The 22,289-nt window shown below is 41.8% G+C and overlaps 1 protein-coding gene across 4 annotated transcripts in view; it reads right to left on the reverse strand.

Annotated features, from left to right (window-relative positions):
• The window catches only part of GLG1 (golgi glycoprotein 1), a 63,606-nt gene that overhangs the window by 32,538 nt on the left and 8,779 nt on the right, over window positions 1–22,289 (reverse strand). For 3 of the 4 annotated variants that reach the window (XM_035117234.3, XM_035117233.3, XM_088672127.1), the window contains exons 2-6: window positions 8,605–8,637; window positions 6,559–6,645; window positions 2,056–2,271; window positions 1,345–1,548; window positions 624–695 (exon numbers count right to left, since the gene is read on the reverse strand). In XM_035117234.3, the coding sequence (XP_034973125.1) occupies window positions 624–695; window positions 1,345–1,548; window positions 2,056–2,271; window positions 6,559–6,645; window positions 8,605–8,637 (612 nt within the window). Of the gene's footprint in view, window positions 1–623; window positions 696–1,344; window positions 1,549–2,055; window positions 2,272–6,558; window positions 6,646–8,604; window positions 8,638–19,001; window positions 19,119–22,289 lie in introns of those variants that run through there. The other variant, XM_088672128.1, reaches the window with a different exon arrangement.

Genomic DNA, 22,289 nt, shown 5'->3' on the forward strand with positions numbered 1-22,289 from the left:
AGGGAAATAATCGTGGGGAGCGAAAGTGCAGAGTTCTTAAAGCATTTCAACCACTAGCATAGCTTGTAATTTCAATTTGCTATTTATTGCTCATATACTGCTCAAAAAGAGTTGAGGAAGCAATGGGGCGTCATACCTGGAATAATGATTAATAAAATGCTTTGTCTGCACTTTACTCAAAACGCTGTCTCTTAGGAATGTAACAACATATCTCAAAGAAAACACATGCCTTTAGAAAAAGTAACAAAGCAGCTCTCCCTCCTCAGAGATGCTAATTCTTATTGATGCAATTTAACTGCTACCACACAAGGCAACTCTGTAACTGAGAGATGGGAATTTCATCAACAAGTCACAGACAGAGTTACGGCTGCCTTTAAAAATATAGCTCTGAGCCTATACACAGGATTCCATGCGCTCTTCTACCCACCACACCCTGATGGGGCAGAAGCAGACCAAACCGCAGATAACACACCACATATTGTGTATTAATTTATTATCCATTGCATGCTGTAAATAAATGAGGCTCCTAAGAAGCAGGAGCTTTGGGGTCAAGAAAGATAGTGGGATGGATTCAATATTTGGCCAGGTGAAAGAGGCACTAGCCAGGTTAGAAAGGCACATACCTTTTCACTCATAGAGTCTTCAAACTTGTGGTTAAAGAGACACTTGTACACCCTGCCTTCCCCAGCCTGAGTCTGAAACAGAGCAACAATATTGGTCATGAACATCGTATGGGAACATATTAGGAGGATCCTGGTATCCATATTTTTTTTAGAAAAAAATTAACACATTCATAGCCTCCCTTTTCTTCAAGAACCTTAAAGCAAAGGCACATGCAATTATTCCCATGTTATCCTAACAAAACCATGAAATAGGTTAGGCAAAATGATTTGTTTAAGCGACTCAATGAGAGTGATAGCTAAGTGGCTATTAAAACCCAGGTTTTGTATCCCACCAAGTTTTACTCAGAGCAGACCCGCTGAAAGTAATGGACCCATTAATTTCCATGGTTCTTCTCCGCATATGTACATCTCTTCAGTCCAACTTCAGCATTCCGTTCTCTACATCACACTGGCTACATTTTATCATAGGCCAACATTTTGTGATTTAGAAGTCCTCTGTCATTTATCTATGTTGTGCATGCTCATGACACTTCCATGAATATTTCTGAAATTAGCTCAATATATTGCCTATATTATCTGTAGTGCACCTTTGAGAGATCTGTTCTTGTATTCCTTAATTTGTTACATGTAGGAGCATTTACTGAATGACAAGGCAAGAGGGGAAAGGGTGGAGAGATGGATGCTAGTCCAACGGGAAGGAGGATGTCAAGCAACAACTTACGTTCTCACAGAAGCGTTCCCGGTCATCCCGGCAGGCAAAATATAAGTGCCGATCCAAGTGGAAATCATCAGAGGAGAGCTCAGCTACACGGAGAATAGCCTTTTTGCACAAGTCTGAGACCTTTATTCGTGGCTCAATCTCTTCTGCCTCCTTTACCAGCCCTTTCTCCAGGCAGGCCACCACCTCTCCTTGAGAATGGACATCCTGAAAGTAGAGAAAGAAGCTAAGCAGCAGCAAGACACACTTCCATCTAGTTCTTCTGCATGTTGCATTAGGAGCCTACAGAAGCATGTCTTACGTTGAAAGAACATGGTTCGGTTCAGTACATCTGTGCTCCTGAATCTCAGTCCTCCCCACGCCCCAAAATGTCTGCAGCTGAAAACACCACTGTATCTCAAAGAAATACCTGAGCCTGAAAAAGCATGCAGTTGACCTAAATTTGAAGGCACCCTCAACCTACCAAAGGCCAAAAGCATTTTCCCAGGGTGTGTCCCTTCCAGAGGACAGCCCAGATTCACTCAGACAAGAAACATTCCTTCTGCCTAGCACTGGTATAAAATCACAGGGAGATAGGATAGTCATTTAAAATGCTGACCACAGAACGTGGTCACACTTCAACTGGCTTCTTCGGAGCAACATTGATTCTAATAAGACAATATCCTCTTCCCTCCCACCTTTAATGGACATGGAATCACTTTGCAACAGAATTACCTTTTCTCCAAGACGAATGCTGCCACACTTCAGGATGTTAATATCACTTCTGCAGTCATCCATGAAGCCACAGATCAGGCGGTAATCACTGAAAATTATGGCTGTCATTTTGGTGATGTACTGGTGACACTGGTATTCAGTGATGTTTCCTCTGTGATCTACCAAGCAGGACACCAAGTAACCTTTCCCAACAGGCTCATCAGCACACTCTTTGATCTGTCCAGAAAGACCCATGATAAAAAGAAGCCTGCATTTTATCTGGCATTTGCAGATCATTTTATTTACTGCCTACTCAGGGTGTTTCTCAATATAGAGAGATTATATAAAAACAATGACACCAATTTTCAGAAAAGGGGATGGAAAAGGAGAACCAACTGTTTATTCCCTAAAGGCTCCTGGAGAATGGGAAATGTGGGGTGTCAACCCTCACACCTCACCCTAAAAGCAAAAATGAACATAAATTTTGCAAGCTCCACAACATGAAAGCAAGCTGTAATCACTCAATAACTTAAGATGTCATTGTTAGACTCTACATACAAAATATGGTGCTCGGGGGCAGTCAGGAGTCAGTCTCAAATGTAGCCAGGGCATGTATCATTCAGTTACGTGGAAGCTGTTTGAATTTAATCTTCTGGTAGCCACTGTAACCACATGGCTGTAGTAGCTTAATCCAATAATAAAAGTCAATATTCCACATTCAGAAGTAGCTGCAAGTGACATAGCAGGATTCCTGCAATCTCACATGTATGAGGGGTAATTACGCAAGGCTTTTTAAATCAGAGAATGAAGTGCAGTCTGCAGTTTTGTCCTTTGAAATATCAGCATGATAAAGGCAACTAGATTATGAATTGGAGAAACCCAGAGAATAGCAGAGCAGAAAAGCTGCTCAGGGCTGGTATTGGAAACCAATATTCTGAGCATGGTCTTAAATAGAGCAGGGACTAAGGTACTGTGTGCTTTTTCAGAGGATCAACCTTTAAGTCAAGTTTACACAATCCATCAAATTTATTACATTTATGTCCTTTTCTTTCCTCCAGGAAGCTTAAGGCAGTTCCCTCTTTTGATCTTCACAGCAACTTTATGAGGTAGCTCAGAACTAGACCATGTGACGGGTGAAGTTAATTCAGTAAGCTTCTGGCTGAATGACCATCCTGTAACAATCTACTGACAGTTCAATTGGTAGGTAGTGTGGAAGAGGTTCCCACCCACCCCAAAATTTTGGAGAAAATTCTTAAAAGCAGAGTTCCTTTCATTGCACATGTGAGTAGAAAAAACCACACACGACAAAAAGAACTTCGGGTAATTATTCATTTGTTGCTGGCTCAGCTCAATGTTACTCTTATGCTGCAGAAACTAGTTAAACAGGTTGAATATTGTTAATATTAATTTGAGTGGATGATTTATGTCTGAGTTTCTTTGGAGAAATAAGCAACAGGATTTTTTTAAAAAAGCAAATAAGTTTCAAGACCATCCCTACTGGTCACCTGTTTACAGAATGCAACTAGGTCTGAAAGAAGCTAGGTCACTATGCTTGGAACCTGAGCACTGAGACACCTCTCTCTCTTTTAAATACTTTATTTACACTTCTGCATCATACAAATAAACAATAAATAAAATGAACATGTAATACCAAACCAGAAACATACAAAGCAAAAAAAAAAAAACCACATCAATACAGTCATGATAACAAAAACTACAGACAAGAATATAGACACTATGTTCTCCTAAGAAAAAGAAAATCTTCACTTCAAGAAAGAAGCTAAAAGGAAATAGGGTTAGGGGAAAAGGAAAAAGGAAAAGGAAAAAGATGACTTCCAGCTAACTCCATGTGGTTCATTCTTCACATATCACTGGTTATCTGTAATGATTAAATTTTGAAGAAACATTTTGATTACCTATGAGATTTTTATTCTAAACTAAGCCAAGTATAATTCTGGGAATCAGTTCTCTTAATATAATTTATAAAGACTCCCCACTCTCTCCTTATTCTCTTTGTTTAATGGTTTCTAGTTACAGGTAGGTAGCCGTGTTGGTCTGCAGTAGTTGAAACAAAACAAAAAAATTCTTTCCAGTAGCACCTTAGAGACCAACTAAGTTTGTCATTGGTATGAGCTTTCGTGTGCATGCACACTGAAGAAGGTATCTGAAGAAGTCTGCATGCACACGAAAGCTCAAACCAATGACAAGCTTAGTTGGTCTCTAAGGTGCTACTGGGGGGGGGAATTATTTGTTTTCGAAGACTGGTAATGTTATTTCTACCAGTTTCTTATAATACATTATGGAAATTCCATCAGGACTGGGAGCTTTTCCAATTTTGGAGGTTGCAATTCCTTCTTTTATTTCGCTAATATCAATAGGGGCATTTAAGTGTTTCCATTCTTCCTCAGTTATTTTCGGCAATTTATTGTTTATGAGAAATTTTTCTATTTTATTTTCCTCGATCTTTTCTGCTTTGTATAAATTTTTATAAAAATTTACAAAACTTTTTTTCATTTTTTTCAGGGTCATTTGTAATTTCTCCTTTATCTATTATACTGCTTATTGTTTTGTCTTTTTGTTTCTTTTTAAATAACCATGCTAGCATTTTGCCTGGTATATTTGCTGATTCAAAAGTTTTTTGTTTGAGCCATTTAATTTTATTTACCACTTCATTATTTAATAGCAACAGAACTCATGTGTATTTGGTCCTATCCAAGGTGCAGAAGTTCAAGGGGTATGATTTTGGGAGAGAGAAAGGGCTGCTTCTGTACTTTACAACCATGGAGACATCTCTCTCTCAAGATAGCTAAAAAGGGGGCAGCAAAGCCAATACGGAGCATAGCCACTTTTTAGTGCTTGCCTAATATTGAAGAAATCTAATTGCATTTGCCATCAACACAATGCTGCCTGTTGATTTTTTTTTTTTAAAGTACTGTCGACCTAAAGCTGAATTTATGGTATGGCACACAAAAGGGAAGAGTGTAAGGGGAGGCAGCACTAGGATGAACTGCTTGTCAAATAGAACAATCTTCTCAACTTAACCATGAAATAACTATCTAGAGCAAATCACAAATACTTGCAGAAACACTTATTTTATTTGTCATTTATGCAGTGTCCCAACCACTACACAACTGGAATATCCCAATTATATCTAGTCCATTTGTTTCAACCCTTGACTTTGGAAATGAACCCTTCACAGATTTATGCTGCATTCCAAATTCCATTCCTCTCAACCTAGCCAAAAGGTCCTAGCTCACACTGGGTTCAAGTGACAAAGTCTCACTGGTAAGCAATATCCCTTCAGATTATTTTTTCCCCTTTAAATATGGCTATGTATGAAGATTTCCAAGTCTTGCCATCACTACCTTGAATCAGGAGAGAAGGAAAGCTCCTTGAATCAGGAGAGAAGAAAAATAGTGCTCGGAAAACTGCCTCAATGGAGCAATATTAAGAAAAGGGTTTTACTGGAAAATGCATCAGTGTGCTAATGACCTGAAGGCAAACACTTCCAGCAATTATACAAACAATTATGAAACTGTGAATGACTGAAGCTCTTCAAGTAAACATAGTATTACTTTTTTAACTTTAGAAGTTATGAGCACAGTAACAGAGTTATAACGCCACCTTAGAGACTACATTTTATAGCAAGAATTTTCAGAGAATACTATTGAATGAACAATTCTAGACATTTTCCTAAATCCTGAAACTCCCAGGAGAGGATGCAGTTGGCATACCAACTGGTACTGTGATCCACAGACATCACCTGTTACTCTTCCTGAATATATTTCTCTAGTGTACCTTTCTTGGTGGCAAGTACAACATGGTCTAACAGGGGTGGCCAACTCCCAAGAGACTGCGATTCGCTCACAGAGTTAAAAACTGGCAGTGATCTACCCCCTTTTTCGGTCAAAGTTGTTGAGCTTTTTTTTTTTTTTAGGAAGGAGGAATGCCCATTTGGGGGGGGGGGTTGGGTCAGAGTTGTTGAGTTTTTTCAGGGAGGAGGTAAAATGTTCAGCTTTTTTAAGAGTAGCCACAGTTGTTCAGTTTCTTTGGGGGAGCCAGTGATCTACCAGTGATCTACCGCAGACATCCAGTGATCTACAGGTAGATCACGATCTACCTGTTGGACATGCCTGGTCTAAATCAAGCAGCCCCAAACTGCGGCCCTCCAGATGTTTTGGCCTACAACTCCCATGATCCCTAGCTAACAGGACCAGTGGTCGGGGAAGATGGGAATTGTAGTCCAAAACATCTGGAGGGCCGAAGTTTGGGGATGCCTGGTCTAAATCTACAGTAAAAGTTAATGGCCTGTTAACATGTTCCACCCATTCCATCAATTAAAATAGCCTTAGAAAAGTACAGAAAGAAAGGTCCCTGCTGTTGTGTTATGTGGTATTTAAAACATATTAATAATTCTCTATTAAAAACCCTTTTGATATATTCATTTCAACAAGACTTCTATTATTTCTTATTTAGAAATAAAATTAAGATTACTGCCCACCACCTAATCTCCCTCAGCCTTACCTCTGATATGGTAGACTTGCAAACCTCTCTAGCCACTGATTCAAATTTTGGATCTGTAGTCAGGTTCAACTTGTAGTTCCACAACAGCTGGGAGGGAAGAAACACATTATTGTTATTTTTCAACTGCAATAATTTTTCATGATCCAGGATACTGAATAGAAGACGATTCAGACTTAAAACAAACTTAGCCTCATCTAATGATATCTTTATTGTGGTTTTGAGGCTGCTTTGTGCAGGTTAAAATTTAAATCTATGTGAACACAAGCCAACCAACTCATTTCCTGCACAGCAGTTTCCATGTGATTCTCAGAAACACATTAATATACTGATGCTCTGACATATGGAGAGTATAGAACTTAGGGAAGCATGTGGTGTGTAAATCTCATTTTTAAAAAAATCAATCAAGAGCTTACTTCTATGGCTCATAACCATGAAGGATCCCAAAACAAACAGAGCCATAATTAGTAGGGCTTGGGCTTCTGTGCTTATGACAACACCCATGGCCACTCAGTCTTCTCCATGCCATGCCATGCCATGCCATGCCATGCCATGCCATGCCATGCCATGAGAGCATTCTACTGCAGAGAAAGTTAAATAACCTATCTGTACCCCTCAGTTTGCGTGTGTATGTGTATTTTGATTGTTATAGGCTAAAACGTTAGAATTCAACCAATATTTGAAGAATTAACAGAAGGAGCCTGACACTGAATTTAGCAGTGTAAAAATGCAGGCTAAACTTGATTTTATCCTGGCCAAGGAATCATCTGGAGACAAGTCTTTAAGAAACAAAGATAGTCATGACCCATCAAGATTGGCCATCAGCAAAGCAAAGGATATGCCAGCCACAAACAGGGGATGATTAGTAAGACAAAAGACCAATAGTTTTGGTTTAGGATTGCAGTTTGCCTGTTAGAAGTGAACAGGGGGAAAAAGTGTCTGTTTTACAAGCTTGGGGGAGGGGGAGCACAGAAAAAAAGGCTGACAGTCTGTTTTATGATGCAGAAAGGGTCAGACATAATGTTTGGGGTCTCTTTGAATTCAAGGCTGCAGTAATGGAAGGAACAGGACCCTTTTGGGATGTGAGTGCTCTGAACTCCCTCAATCTAGGCTAAGATTGTATATATGTGTAAATAAACCATGTATCATAAAGCTGCCACCATCTCTGATATACTTCATTGTCCAAAACGAAACACAGACCGTGGTAAGCATGCCTGGTACCCCAGGGATATAGATATAGGTAGAGATATGTGTCGGTGAATAGCTGTTTCAGGTAGATGAGTGGTACAGGAGGGAAGAGACTTAAAATGCCCTGTCTACCCAATTCATTGAAAGCATTGTCCTATTAACAGAATGTCCTCCAGTCCACTTTTTACTTTACTTTATTTTTTAAGTTAACCATCCATCATCCAAAGGGTGATGTAGAACAATATTAAAATACAACAGGAAAATATAATCCACTCTAAAATAAAAACTAAAAGGGAAACAGCTAAAATGCAAAAATGGTCAGACCTAAGACAGATAAAGCCACTTTAAAATGCCTGGGCAAAAAAAAAAAGAAATCTTAACTTTGCACCAAAAAGATTGTAATATTATACTACTTGACTGGATTTAGTACTTATGTTCCTATCAAGATGATCACCAAAAAAAAAATCAAAATTGTCTATATGGATCACAGAGAAATAAACAAACAGGAGTCTTTACTACTTAAAAGGAGTTGGCCTCAGATCCCTGAAAGAAGCCAATTTGCCAGAAGCAAATGTTGCAAAGTAATAATAAATGCCACTTACAGCTCCCTCCCTGTTTTCTTTAAAAGGGCTTTAAATATCTGGTTTTATTAGGATTTTAAACTGTATTTTCTCTTTGGCATATGGCTTTCTACTGGTCTAATTAGAAGTTGTGAGGTGCTGCTCTTTTAAGGGTGTTTTTTTAAGATACTGGTTTTAAATGTTCTATTTATTCTAAGCCACCTTGAAAAAGTCAGAATATAAATCCCTGAATCAATAAAGAAGCAAGTGCCAGCCCTACAGGAAAAAAAAGCACACTTACGTGGTTGCAGTCTGATGAGATTTCATTGTCCGGCTGGAAAAGAAAGAAAGTGACATAAATTCAGAGCAGGTCATGTTGCACTGTATTCCTTCCACACGAACAGGCACAAACTATTGTTTCAGAATAATGTGCATTATTAAATAAATGATGAAATCAGACCACAAGAGATTGTCAACTGACAGATTAAAGGCAAATTTATCTAATCTAATCCATCTCTGCTGCCCAGGGAAATGGCCTCGACTGAAAGGCAACAGTCATGGGATGTTTTGCTTTTTTGGAACAGTGGTCTTGCATTACTTTTGCAATACAGTAGTGTTATTTCATAAAGCAATGAAGTGTAGAGAAACCAGAGTCTTATAAGGCACACTAGAGGTTCCATCAAACCAAAGCAAGTAGAAATTAATTCATGAAATATTTCTCATGACTTCTTCAGATCATAGGCCATCCAGAATTTTTTTTATCCTGTCCATGGGTCACAGTTCACAATTAGGAATTACAATTTTAAAGAGAAGTGCTAACAAAACCCTCTTGAATTTTATTCTGTTCCCTTTGGAGCAAAACTCCAGAAGTTATGAAGTCTCCGCCCAGACAGAGTGGAACGGAATAAAAAGAGGCTGCATTAATTGCCCTCCACCCAGGCCTGCCTGAAAACTACCACTCACAGTCATAAAAGTCTCTGCTCAGCCAGAACTTCTATCAGAGCTCCTCTGGCTGCTACCTACACTATTACCCCTTCAAATCCTTCCGCAAAACCAATCTCTTTTGTAAGGTGTTTAGATTAACCATGCTCAAGTACATGTAAGCTCGTCTGCTCACATTCACCAGCTTTTGGTGGGTAGGGACTTTTTTGTTTATGACACTATGAAGCATCATGTGCACAAATGACTCCATATATTTATGAAATACTTATAGTTGTACCCATCCCTAATCAAAAGGCCAGACAAACTACTCAGTCCCTCCAGCCTCACAGCTCCCCCCACCCCAAGCCACCTTGCTGCTAGTTCCAATGGAACTCATTCTGGCTCCTAGTCGGAAAGCTGATTGCTACTCCACAACAGCCTTGATTCTGCAAAACTGTAGATGCACAGGCGTCAGCTTCACAATGGGAGCAGCACAGGCTTCAGTGAGCCTCTCTCTGCATTTCCCCTCAACCTGAACTGGGTTGCTTGTTCTCTGAGCTTCCTTGGCAAAGGTCCTTCAGGTTGAGTTCAACCACTGTGCCTTCACAACTGCTTGTTTCTTCTTGCAAAGCAGCCATGTGATATCAGTATTTGCCTCAGTGGGCGAGACCCAGCACCAATATCTTGGAACACCCTGACCCCTGTGTAATTTTCGGCAAGAGACTCAGGTCACATCCTGCATTGTAAGAATTCTTATGCAGCCCTCCTGGATATTTATGCACTGTGGCTGCAGAGATGAATTGAAGCACACTCGTGCCTCTGCCACCAGCCAGAGAACCAAGGGCCACTCAGAGGCTGTACTCCCAGCTCCCAGAAAGAATCTTGACAAGGGGGAGAGGAACCTGGCCCTAGACTTCAGGCAGAGAAGGAGCAGCTTCAACAGCTTCTTGCCCTGGGACTGGAGAAGTAAGCAAAGGCCAAGGACACTCTCATGGCCCCGTCCAACAGCCAAAGGGTCAGGAGCCACCGGCTGCTTTCAAGCCAGGGAAGACCCGCCCCACCCAAAGTGCCTGCTTTATTATTAATTTGAGCTCCTTTCTCTACCTTTTCTCTCCACTCCCTTCCTTGTATGTCTTTTGTCTTTTTAGTTTCTAAGCCAGATGACAAGGCCTGATTTTTTTTTTAAGATATCTTTGGCAGACAGTAATTGAGGGTCTGAAAAGTGGGGCCAAAATACAGTAATAACATGATTTTTAAATAAAGTAAGCAATCAATCAATCAATCAATCACACAAGCAGAGCGGTGTTTTATGTTTGGTGCCTCAATGCACAATATTTTTGTCTCATTGCTTATCCTCCCAGTACCCTCACCAGGAAACACGCTCCAATCCCTTTCTGCATCAACAAAAAACCAATGAAGATATATATGACACATTTTCAGGCAGAGGTCATCCATAGCAACTTACAGGCAGTAAAAGCTTAAGTATAAATATCAGTATCACTATTGAGCAATATCACTATATCTAAAAGCAATACACTATTTTATTACACTGGCTAAGGCTCTGGGGGGGGGGAGAAAAGGAGAAGACCATTTCGTTTTCTACAGTCAACGCAGTGGGTGGAAAGAGACAAGCTTTATATAGCCTTTCAATGAGATCCATATCCCAGCAAACAGGATGTGGTATTTTTAAACGACAAAGGAGTCCACTTCTCTGAAAACAGCTTGCCATAAGCCTATTTAGCACAGAGAGTGTACAAAAAGAGTGCTCCTCTAATCCACAGTGGTCCTACTGAATTGTTTTTTGCTTCATCCAAGCAAGGCAGCAACATAGCATTTTAGCCATGTGCCTTCTCATCTACTAAAGGTAAAGGTAAAGGGACCCCTGACCATTAGGTCCAGTTGTGACCGACTCTGGGGTTGCGCGCTCATCTCGCATTATTGGCCAAGGGAGCCGGCGTATAGTTTCCAGGTCATGTGGCCAGCATGACAAAGCCACTTCTGGTGAACCAGAGCAGCACACGGAAACGCCGTTTACCTTCCCGCTTTAGCGGTTCCTATTTATCTACTTGCATTTTGATGTGCTTTCGAACTGCTAGGTTGGCAGGAGCTGGGACCGAGCAACGGGAGCTCACCCCGCCACAGGGATTCGAACCGCTGACCTTCTGATCAGCAAGCCCTAGGCTCAGTGGTTTAACCCACAGAGCCACCTGGGTCCTTTCTCATCTACTAGCAGTGTTCAATATAAGCCGGCCTTTTGCATCTGGATGAAGATGTCCAGGAGCCATCCTTGGCACCTAACATATCCACCTGCCTGGCTGTGGGCTGCTGGGCAAAGCGGCAGCAAAAGATGCAAATCTTTTTCTGCAGCACTACCCCCACCAAACACCTGATTTGCCCAGCAGTGCAACAGCAACGGATGTGTCTTTATTTTGCTGTCGCACTGCCAGGTGAATCAGGTGTTTGGGCAGGGTAGAGTGGTAGCAAAAAATGCATCTTTTGCTGCCATGCTACCCTGCAGACCCTGATTCTCCCCACAGGTTTTTTTGTTTGGCTGCCTGGTTTGGTAGCAGGGGAACAACAACAAAAAATGGCACCTAGACGTTTTGTTTTGGGCCCCCAACCTAGGTCCCAGTAGCACATGGCTCCTAGCATTCCTTTTTTTAAAAAAAAAATTTTTATTTTATAAGCTTAAAAATACAAAAAGGAAAAAAAACCTGAAAATGAATACAAGCATACAAAAAAAATAAAACCAAAACAACAACAATAAAAAAGAGAAAAAGAAAAGAAAAAGACTCTAATTATCTATCATGTGTTCTTACATTGTTGACTTCCTCCAGTACTTCCCAACTGTGTTACAATGTATATCATCTTTAGTACTTTCTACATCTTGTTTCCAATCTTATTTATAGGTTATATAAATATATTCTTCTCTGCTTAACTTCACTGTCAAATAATATCTCTTATTACTTCCTTAACATACCAATCAATTTTACCTTGACATTTACATCTAATGCTAACTCAACAATATACTTTTACCACATATTTGAATTTTAATACAGTGGTACCTCTACTTACGAATAACTCTACTTACGAATGTTTCTACTTACGAACAGAGCTCCATCCGCCATCTTGGATGCTGTTTAGATAGGATTTTTTCTACTTACGAATTTTTAGATAGGGTTGGTTCTACTTACAAATTTTTCTCCCAATGCATTCCTATGGGATTTGACTTACAATTTTTTTCGACTTACAAATGTGCGTTCGGAACGCATTAAATTCGTAAGTAGAGGTACCACTGTATCTGTAAATTCTCGACCAATCCTCCTCTGCAACCTCCATATACTTCCAGTTCTTATATTAATTATTTCCAATCTGACATTTATTTTTTAAATAAACTTTAAATTTGTTTCAGTCTTCTTCCACCGACTCTTCCCTCTGGTCACGAAGTCTCCCGGTCATTCCTATCTCAGTATCTAACACTGTCTACTAGGATACACGGCCAAGCTAAGCTTTTTCTTTCTTTAAATATCAGCATAATTTTGTTCATACATCTTGACTGGACATATACCCCAAACCGGCAATACATTTTAACAATGGAACAGATACCTATATATAGCCCTAAGATCTTGTTCAGTGGTCTAGATGCATATTTAAAATTTATAGTCATCAACATCACCAGTGGAAGGGCATGAGCAACCAAGCACCCAGAATGTTTCTAGCCCTGCCAAGTTAAGGTGAGTTGGTTAAAAAATGGTGGGATTTCCCTCAAGAAAAGCAAGCGAAAGGAAGAATGAAGCCAAATGTCCTCTACTAATTTTACATTAACTGAGATGCAACTTGGATGACTCTTCAAGCCCCTAAGAGCAATGCATGCTTACTGATCCTAGTAGCTTTCCTGAAATCACATAGCAATGGTCTCAAGAGGGAATCATGAACTCACATTGTTCCTCTAAAGCAGGAGTGGCCAACTCCCCTGAGACTGCGATCTACTCACAGAATTAAAAACTGGCAGTGATCGACCCCCTTTGGGGGGTTCAGTTCAAAGTTGAGCTTTTTTTAGGGAGGATGTCTTCCGTTGTACAGATAGTGCAACAATGGAGGGCAGAGTGAGGGGGCGGGGCTGGGTTCATGATCAAACAAAACCTCCCCGGGATCTACAAGTAGATCACGATTGACCTGTTGGACATCCCTGCTCTAAAGCATTATGGCTCACCAATGAGTTTTGCAGAGAAATGCGAGAGTGGGTGGCTTTTGTGCTGTTCCCTATGATACAAAAACCCATTGATATGCCCACTTTTGCCTCTAATTCTACCCACCACTGGCATACATCCCCTAATGAATGTGTCTCTCTGGATGAAAAAGGTTCCCCACCCCTGAACTGAAGCTTCAGTCTTCCTAACATTCCTCCACGGATTTATTTTCTAGCACCAGGCCTTTTAGACTGTAAATGTGAAGGCAGGTAATGTCTTTTGTACAGATCTATAAGCAGCTCTAGAAACCTTTTGGGGTGAAGAGCAGGATAAAAATGTTTCACATAACCCAGGATAGCTCAGTTGATAGAGCATGGCTATCTCAGGATAATGGGTTCAAGCTCCACATTGGGCAAAGGATTCCTGCATTGCAGGTGGTTGGATAAAAAAACCCCTTGTGGTCCCTTTCCAACCCTATGATTCTAATTCAAAATTAGAAACTGTCTTCTTGCCTTCTGATAAATAAATAAAAGAACAGAAGTTGGCAGCATTCAACTGAAATCATAGTTCATCTTCCTTAATACAGATTGCTGAATCATTTTCTTTGAAATTTAGATTGTCTCATGCATTATTGTCCAAAGAAACCCCTAACTAGTATAAACAGGCATATTAATTTACACAAGATAGAGTGGTACCTCTGGTTGCGGACAGGATCCATTCTGGAGGTCCAGTCAGTTTCCAAGGTTTCTGCAACCTGAGGACCACTTCTGTGCATGCAGTGAAACCCGGTAAAATACTTCTGGGTTTGCCCCGCACGCATCCCGAAGTTTACGTAACCAGAGGGTTATGTAAACGAAGGTACGACTGTATTTTGGCATACTTTTATGAGTTAGGGCACTTCTGGGGACAGGTTGGCAACCTATATGCCCTATTACAAATAGATAACATTTTGGCAAATTTGTTGAAAAGGAACAATACTTATCCCTTCCAGCATCGAGTGGCAGCTTGCTACTAAGTTCTCTCAACTAGAGAAGCTGTGGTCCACTTCCTTCAAGATCACCCAAAAGATGCAGTCATTGAGCTGTTGCAGTTCATTAAGCCTACGCTAAATTAATCATAGTGACAAATTATCAAAAGGCAGGTGTGTTAGTCTATTGTGGCATTGCAAAGACCAACAGAATCTATGTGGCAAAAGCTTTTGTGGGCCATGGCCCACTCCAGCAGATGTGTGAAATGTTATCCTCAGTTGGTAGATTGTTCATGAAAGCTTTTATTATTCCATTAGCCTTTAAGATGCCACCAGACTTTATTTTTAAAATTAATTAGTTTAAAAGCCAGCCTAAATCAAATATTTTAAAAGGGAAAGTTTAATTAGAAAAGAGACATTGACCCACGCTACCCACATCCAAGTGACTGACAAGGCACTACCAACAAAGAGTCATTGTCCAAATTGCCCAAAAAAAATCAGCCAAGGCCACAAAGGAAGCAGAGCACAAGGTAATGCAATAACAGCTTGGCAACCTTCTTATGGAAGTCCCAGAGGGACCCTCAGCTGAGACTTCATGTGGCCAGAAGCCACAGGATTCTAGAAAACCTTACACTGATGAATCTCTCAACAAAGGCAACACTTGCCTTGCCTATGTCTAAAAGGGTTCACATTTCATTTAAGTGCCAAGAACAACCCAAGTCATTTGTTTGTGAGCACCTTACACTACTGCAACACTAATGAAGTTGTGGGTAAAGGCCTGGTAGTCCCTTAGATGGCACAACAATAATCATCCCTTGTAAAAGCAGATGGTGGGAGTAGATTGCCCATACTTTTAAAACTTTGACTATTACTCTCATCTTGGTACCTTCTCAACACCCATTAACTACTACCGGTATTAAGGCTGATTTCAGACTTGAATGGGCTATTTAAAAAATAACTGGAATCTGGTTTTTAAACCTTACGAAGGTTTAACGAAGGTAAACACATTGAAATTAATGGACTGTTGTATTGGTGGTCTGCATGCAAAGAAAATGCATTTTATGTGGGGCTGCCTTTGAAAGTGTCCAGCAGCTGCAGCTTGTTCAAAATGTGACAGCCAGGTAGCTGATTAACCTCACTGTTGAAACTGCTGCACCAGCTCTCTATTTGTTTCCTGACTAACTGAAAAGGCTGGTTATGTGTGACCTTTAAAGTCTTCTGATTTATGAGCAAGATATCTGAAGGACCTCCTTCTCTCCATATGTGAGCCTGCCTGGCTCATTAAGATCATCGACAGAGGGACCCTCCTGTCTGCTCCAACATTTCTTTGTTGTTGTGCCTAGACTCAGAACTCCCTGCTTAAGGAGCTCTCATCAGCCTTCCACTGCTGCGTCAAGGCTTTTTTCCAAGGATGGGTCATACAGCTCAGCCTTATTGTTGTTGCAGTTTAGTCGTGTCCGACTCTTCGTGACCCCATGATCCATAGCACGCCAGGCACTCCTGTTTTCCACTGCCTCCCGCAGCTTGGTCAAACTCATGTTCATGGCTTCAAGAACACTGTCCAACCATCTTGTCCTCTGTTGTCCCCTTCTCCTTGTGCCCTCAATCTTTCCCAACAGCCTTATTATACTCGTACAAATCTATTCCATTGTTATTGCTGCTGTTTTTTAGAATCATAGAGTTGGAGGGGACACCGAGGATCATCTAGCCCAGGCATAGGCAACCTTGGCTCTCCAGATGTTTTGGAACTACAACTCCCATGATCCCTAGCTAACAGGGCCAGTGGTCAGGGATCGTGGGAGTTGTAGTTCCAAAACATCTGGAGAGCCAAGGTTGCCTATGCCTGATCTAGCCCAACACCCTGCAATGCAGGAATATACAGCTGCCCTTTCAGGGATCAAACCTGCAACCGCAGCATTATTAGCGCCACACTCTAACCAACTGAGCTATTCTAAGTGGTTAATTGTTAATGGTGTTTTTTGTTTGTGGCATTTTATTATTGTGTTAACTGTCTTAGACTGCACAAGGAAAGGCAGAATATAATATATACCGTACTTACTGTATATCTCACTGATTGCTCCCTACCACATATTTACAGCAATAACTATTGTTTTAGCGACCTTAGAACTAGCTACTCTTCAAATATTGGCAAATACTGGAAATTCCAACTGAAGTTCCTGTTCACCTTTTACTGTCTCAAAGCCCTACCAGATCATTTCATTAAAGCTTGGTACCCTCTAAATCAGGGGTGGCCAACTCCCAAGAGACTCACAGAGTAAAAACTGCCATCTACCCCCTTTTGGGGGGTTCAGGTTAAGGTTGTTGAGCTTTTTTGGGAGGACGAAACCCCGATTATTTTGGGTTCAGGTCATAGCTGTTGATCTTTCTCTAGGAAAGACTCACTTTTTTGAGGGTGCAGGGCAAAAATGTTGAGCTTTTTTTAGGGGTGACAAAGTTGTTGACCGTCTTTGGGGGGAGCCGCTGATCTACCACAGACGTCCCCTGATCTACCAGCTGCTCAAGAACTACCTCTTGGGCATGCCTGCTCTGGATGTTTGGACTAAAACTCCCATCAGCCCCAGCATTGGCACTGACACTCCTTTAGTAGGAGGAGTAGGCTCATGCAAGCAAGAAGATTGAAGGCACAGTTTTCAGGGCTGTTACACTGAGCATAACTAATTATGCTTTTGCTTTTAGTAATGTCTTGCTCTGGCTTTCCTTTGCAAAGTCTTGCTATGAAATGAGATTTTACATACATTTGAGCTAGAAGGAGGAATTTTCCCCTCAGTCAGCATTTTCATTGTACAAGTCCACCTGGATTGGCTCCCTCCTGTTAAGAACTCCAACATCTGTAACTGCTTTGAGATAAGCCATTTGCTTCGTTTTTAAAAAAGTGAACAGAACTTTTAAAAAGAGCTCAGTTAGCAGGAATCCCAAAGGACTGTTCTATGATAGTTCAGTTGGTAGAGCATGAGACAGGGTTAAAGCACCATGCTGGGCAAAAGATTCCTGCATTGCAAGCAGTTGGATTACATGAGCCCCACGATCCCTTCCAAATCTACAATTCTATATTATATTCTGGTTAGAATATCAGGAGATACAACAACATGGATGCAAAGCAGCTCCCTCCCTCCTGCCCACTAACACTACCCCCTCACCAGTAAGATATACTTCTTGGCTTGACATTTGTTACATACATTTACTCTTCTTGTGGTTTAAATATGAACCCCATGGGTGCAGCACACAGCAGTTGTCAGTCAGTGGAACTGAAAGCATGCAAGTATACTATCTGGACTCCTTCCTTCAATCAACCCAGAGTCTTTGGCCAATGAGAAGCCGTCCCGATCAACATCATAGTGCAGATCCAAGACAACCCCAGCACCCTGAACTACAAAGAATACTCATGTAGGAACCAACAGGCAGCTGAAGTCTATTAAACTCTATTGGCAAACCACAGCATAACTGGAGAGCATGAATTGTGCAGAAAGAGACATACAGAGCAAACTACTCTAGACGGCCCAATCAAGCTAAACCAGCCACAGTGTTACAGGGAAAGAGGTATAGCCCAAAGCCATTAGCATCTAATTCTGCTAAAAAGATAGAAGAGCTGGTCAGTACCTTTCATGACTGGAGCTGCTTTTTCAAAAATGATTCAGAAACGTTAGCTAGTGTAGAATGTGGCAGCCTGCATGTTAGCAGGTATAGACAGAAATTCACATGTAGACCCAGGTTCACATACATAGCCTGTTTTGAAATATTAGCACTAGCTGTCAATTGGATTTAATCTGATTTTGTCAGAGAACATCTTCTCCCATACAAATCCACCAGTACATAAGATATTCTAATGAATTCAACTGCACGAAGCTAATATCCACTGGAAGTAGGACCTCCCCTGTTGCAGACCCGATTTTGTGAATTCTCTGCCAAGAAAACACCACACAATATCTTCCCTAATAACTAACAAACACTTTTACTTCAACTGGCCTTTGATCATTATATGACTTTGCTCCTGTGTTATCTTCATATTTATTTTTATTTAGATTGCATTTTGAGTTTCACTGTTTTCCTAGTTTGTGAACTGCTTTTCAAAATACAAATATTATATAAAATTGAGTATAAATGTTTAATAAAATTAAGCCAACACAAGGGCTCTCTTGCTGAGTTCTGCTGAGTACAGTACTGTAATCATAAATTTGTCAAGTAAGTAATAGCTATGCCTTGTCAGCTGCCATCTTACTGGAGAAACTGTCAATATATCTAACTAACTCAGAAATGACCTACCAGTATCTTGTCCTGTTCAACACCTCTGCACAGCACAGCACACTTTGTATAGAAGTCAGTGGATCCATCAATCACTAAATAGTGCTCAAATAGTCATGACAACCTGCACCACACTCTCAACAAAAGGTCCATGCAACTGCATCCTTCAGCAAAAAAGGAGAGGCATTAATAGTCAATACTTTCACTTTGGAAGATACTTGGATTCTCAACTCATTCATTAGCTGGAATTGTGAGGACACATGATCACTATATTCCTCAAACAAAAAACTCTCAAATCCAAATAATCACATATATCAATAAGATTTGCTGTGAGTTATAGAATCCTGTGCATGGACCAACCTGAACTCTGCAACTGTTGAAGTAGAAGAGTGCAGAAGGCAACTGTGAGAAAGGGATGGAGGAAGAATAGGAGGATGAGGAGGCGGCAGCAGAGAGGGTCATGGGGTTGGGTAGAGCCACAGGGCACCATGGAGAACATTAACTCCAACGTGAACCTGACGCCCAAGTGCAGAAGCTGCAGGAGCTGGAGAAGCAGCTGGAGAAACAGAACAAGCAGCTCCACATCCGCAGTGCCAGTGGAGCTCCAGGCAGCAGCCCTAAAAGGTTTCTTGGCTGCCTTTGCTGCCATCCCCTGCCACCACCAGGAGCAGCTGTCTGCTGCAGGGCTTGCCCAAACAAGGCCAGGCCCAAGCAGCCTCTGTTGAGCAAGAACAGCACAACAGGAAGCGGCCTAGCACCAGTGGACAATTCAGCAGCAGAGGGAGTCAAGAATGCCAGCCTCCTGGATTAAGTGGAGCCACTGAAGGCTGGAGCTGGAGTGGCTGGCCAGCTGAGGAGATTCACCTAGCTCACACTGTACCAAAAGACATGCCTCTTTTGGTGCTGGGCAAGCCAGGTGATCTATGGGACACTGCTACCCCGCAGACCAGCTGATTTGTGCAGCAGGCATGCTGCTCCGCAGACCAACTGTAATGGTGTGCATAGCTTCCTCACGAGTAAGTGGCTCCAACCCGGTGCTTGGTTTTTACAGGGTTTTATTAATATACATATGTACAAGACCGAGTATCATGTCTGATCCAGACAAAGCATGTCTGATCCAGAATCTGGAAACACCTCCCTTCGTGAACGCCTCCAGCATAACCCCCTAGGCACCTTGAACCTCCTCCTTTGGTCCCTCCTCTTGTCACCCCTCCTCTGCTGGGGTGAGGGTGCTGGAGGAGCGCTCTCTCCGCTAGAGCTGCTTAGCTGAGGGACCGGCTCTGCCCCCTGTGGAGCCTCCACCCCTTGAGTGCCTTGGTCCTTCCCCTGTAGCCCTCTCTCTGGCAACCTCGCCTCCCCTACATCTCTAAGGGTCAGCACCTCGTCCTGAGCCTTTGTCCCGCCTTCCGGAGGAAGCTGACAGGAGCTGGATGCTGGGGCTCTGACAGCGTCGGATAGCACTTGCTGCGCTTCACCGGACTCTCCGCTTGACCCCTGGTGGCTCCCTGACACCCACTGATTGCTCACGCCAGCCAGCCAGATGGAGATGTTAGGCACCAAACCTGGTGCCCAGACATCTTCATTGCCTCACAAAAGGCCAGCAGCCTGTCTTAAAATGCAACTGGCACCCAGCTACTTTTGAACGCTGCTTATACCTTCAACATTCTCATTCTAGTTCTCTTGTGCTGTTGTTAAAACCGCAAATCACCAACTCCAAGCCACAATGTCAGGCAGGTGACAGCTACCATTTTTTAAACAGATATCCCCTAGCATTTGCACATACAAAAATAGTGTTGACAGCTTAGAGTTTTCTTATTAAGCCATATAAATTCTTCTAAGGAAATCTATAAAAAATTCTAAAGAAATAAAGGCAGACACTCTGGGGACCCCTGCCATGACAAATCCCACTTTGCCAGAGTTAAGGTTGGGAAGAACATAGAAATCACTTCCAACCACAACCACCAATCCCAAGAAAGTGAATCAGCTTCACTCAGCTTCACCACCAACACACTTAAGGCCATGAAGACCAAGGATACAGAATGTTGAGAAACAACCTTTCTTCTCCCACTTGTTCTCAGTCTGCATATGAATAATTTATAACAGACACAGCTGTTCTAAGAAATCATGTGCACCTACTAAAAGTTTGGTTAAGGAAGAACAGTATTTCTCTGTACAATTCCTGCACAAAGGTGGAATCCAAATCCGTAACTTTTACTGCGTTTCCCTGAAGTATCTATTCAGCTCAGATTCTGTGGAACCTGCAACATACTGAGGGGAAAAACAAGTACAATGAGTTTTCTAGAAGACTCGTTCAGAGCATGAAAGCAAACACAGTTGTAACACAGTTCAAACTAGCTTAGTAGTGAAAAGGAATAGAACTGCCAGAGCATTCAAGTAACAGCAGTTAAAACACAAGCATGACTCATCGCCACAGCAATCTTTTACCCTATGGCAGAGAGATGCAGGGGTGGGGATTATCTACCTTAACTAATCAAACTGCAGTGCAGGAGCCTAGGGAAGAAGACCACTCTAATCACTTCCCTTCCTCCAAAGACTTAAGACACATCCTTAGAGTACACCAATCCCTTTTTGCTTCAGTTCATGCTTCTTACTCAAACTATACAAGTGTGAACATGAGAATCTTGTCCAGACTCTGCTGGAAATAGGTAAACTACCTGCTTAAAGGTAAAGGTAAAGGGACCCCTGACCATTAGGTCCAGTCGTGACCGACTCTGGGGTTGCGCGCTCATCTCGCATTATTGGCCGAGGGAGCCGGCGTATAGCTTCCAGGTCATGTGGCCAGCATGACAAAGCCGCTTCTGGCAAACCAGAGCAGCACATGGAAACGCTGTTTACCTTCCCGCTATAGCGGTTCCTATTTATCTACTTGCATTTTGACGTGCTTTCGAACTGCTAGGTTGGCAGGAGCTGGGACCGAGCAACGGGAGCTCACCCCGTCACAGGGATTTGAACCGCCGACCTTCTGATCAGCAAGCCCTAGGCTCAGTGGTTTAACCACAGCGCCACCTGGGTCCCTAAAACTACCTGCTTACTACATTTTTATTGGCAACTACCCATTAATGAGCCTTAACTAATGAGTTAAACAGCTATACTAACTGCTTAATGACTGAAACTCTTCTAGCGACACTGCTGCAAATCTCCAGGCACCATCTGCTCACTAAAATTTTCATAGTGACAGGAAGTTATCATGCCTGTCTTATTGCAGAATACAGGCATTCAAAACATTTTACAATGACACCCTTATTACAACAGTTAAACACGATATCAATTCAAGAACACCAGGCACATGTGCAAACACTTGCTGGAATCCCCTATTAAACATACACATATGTAAAGTTTTCCATGGAGCTTTTTTTGGACATACCATTTTGGCACAACAGCCAGGCTGGGATCAGCAGCCATTTGGCTCTACCTTCCACATCCCTGAACTGTCTCCTACATACCACCTCTGCATGCAACTTCATTATGTACCATTATGAAAGCTCTGGTGCTTGAATTTTTCTTTTTTGGATCATATTGGATCGTAAGCCATTTTTTAAAAACTGTCAACTACTTTGAGTGCTTCAATAGGCATTGCCAAAAAGCAACACCAGCAGTAACCAGTGGCAAAAGGCACTACCTACTAGC

Source organism: Zootoca vivipara, chromosome 6, assembly GCF_965207765.1.
Source record: "Zootoca vivipara chromosome 6, rZooViv2.hap1.1, whole genome shotgun sequence".
NCBI classification, from domain to species: Eukaryota; Metazoa; Chordata; class Lepidosauria; order Squamata; family Lacertidae; genus Zootoca; species Zootoca vivipara.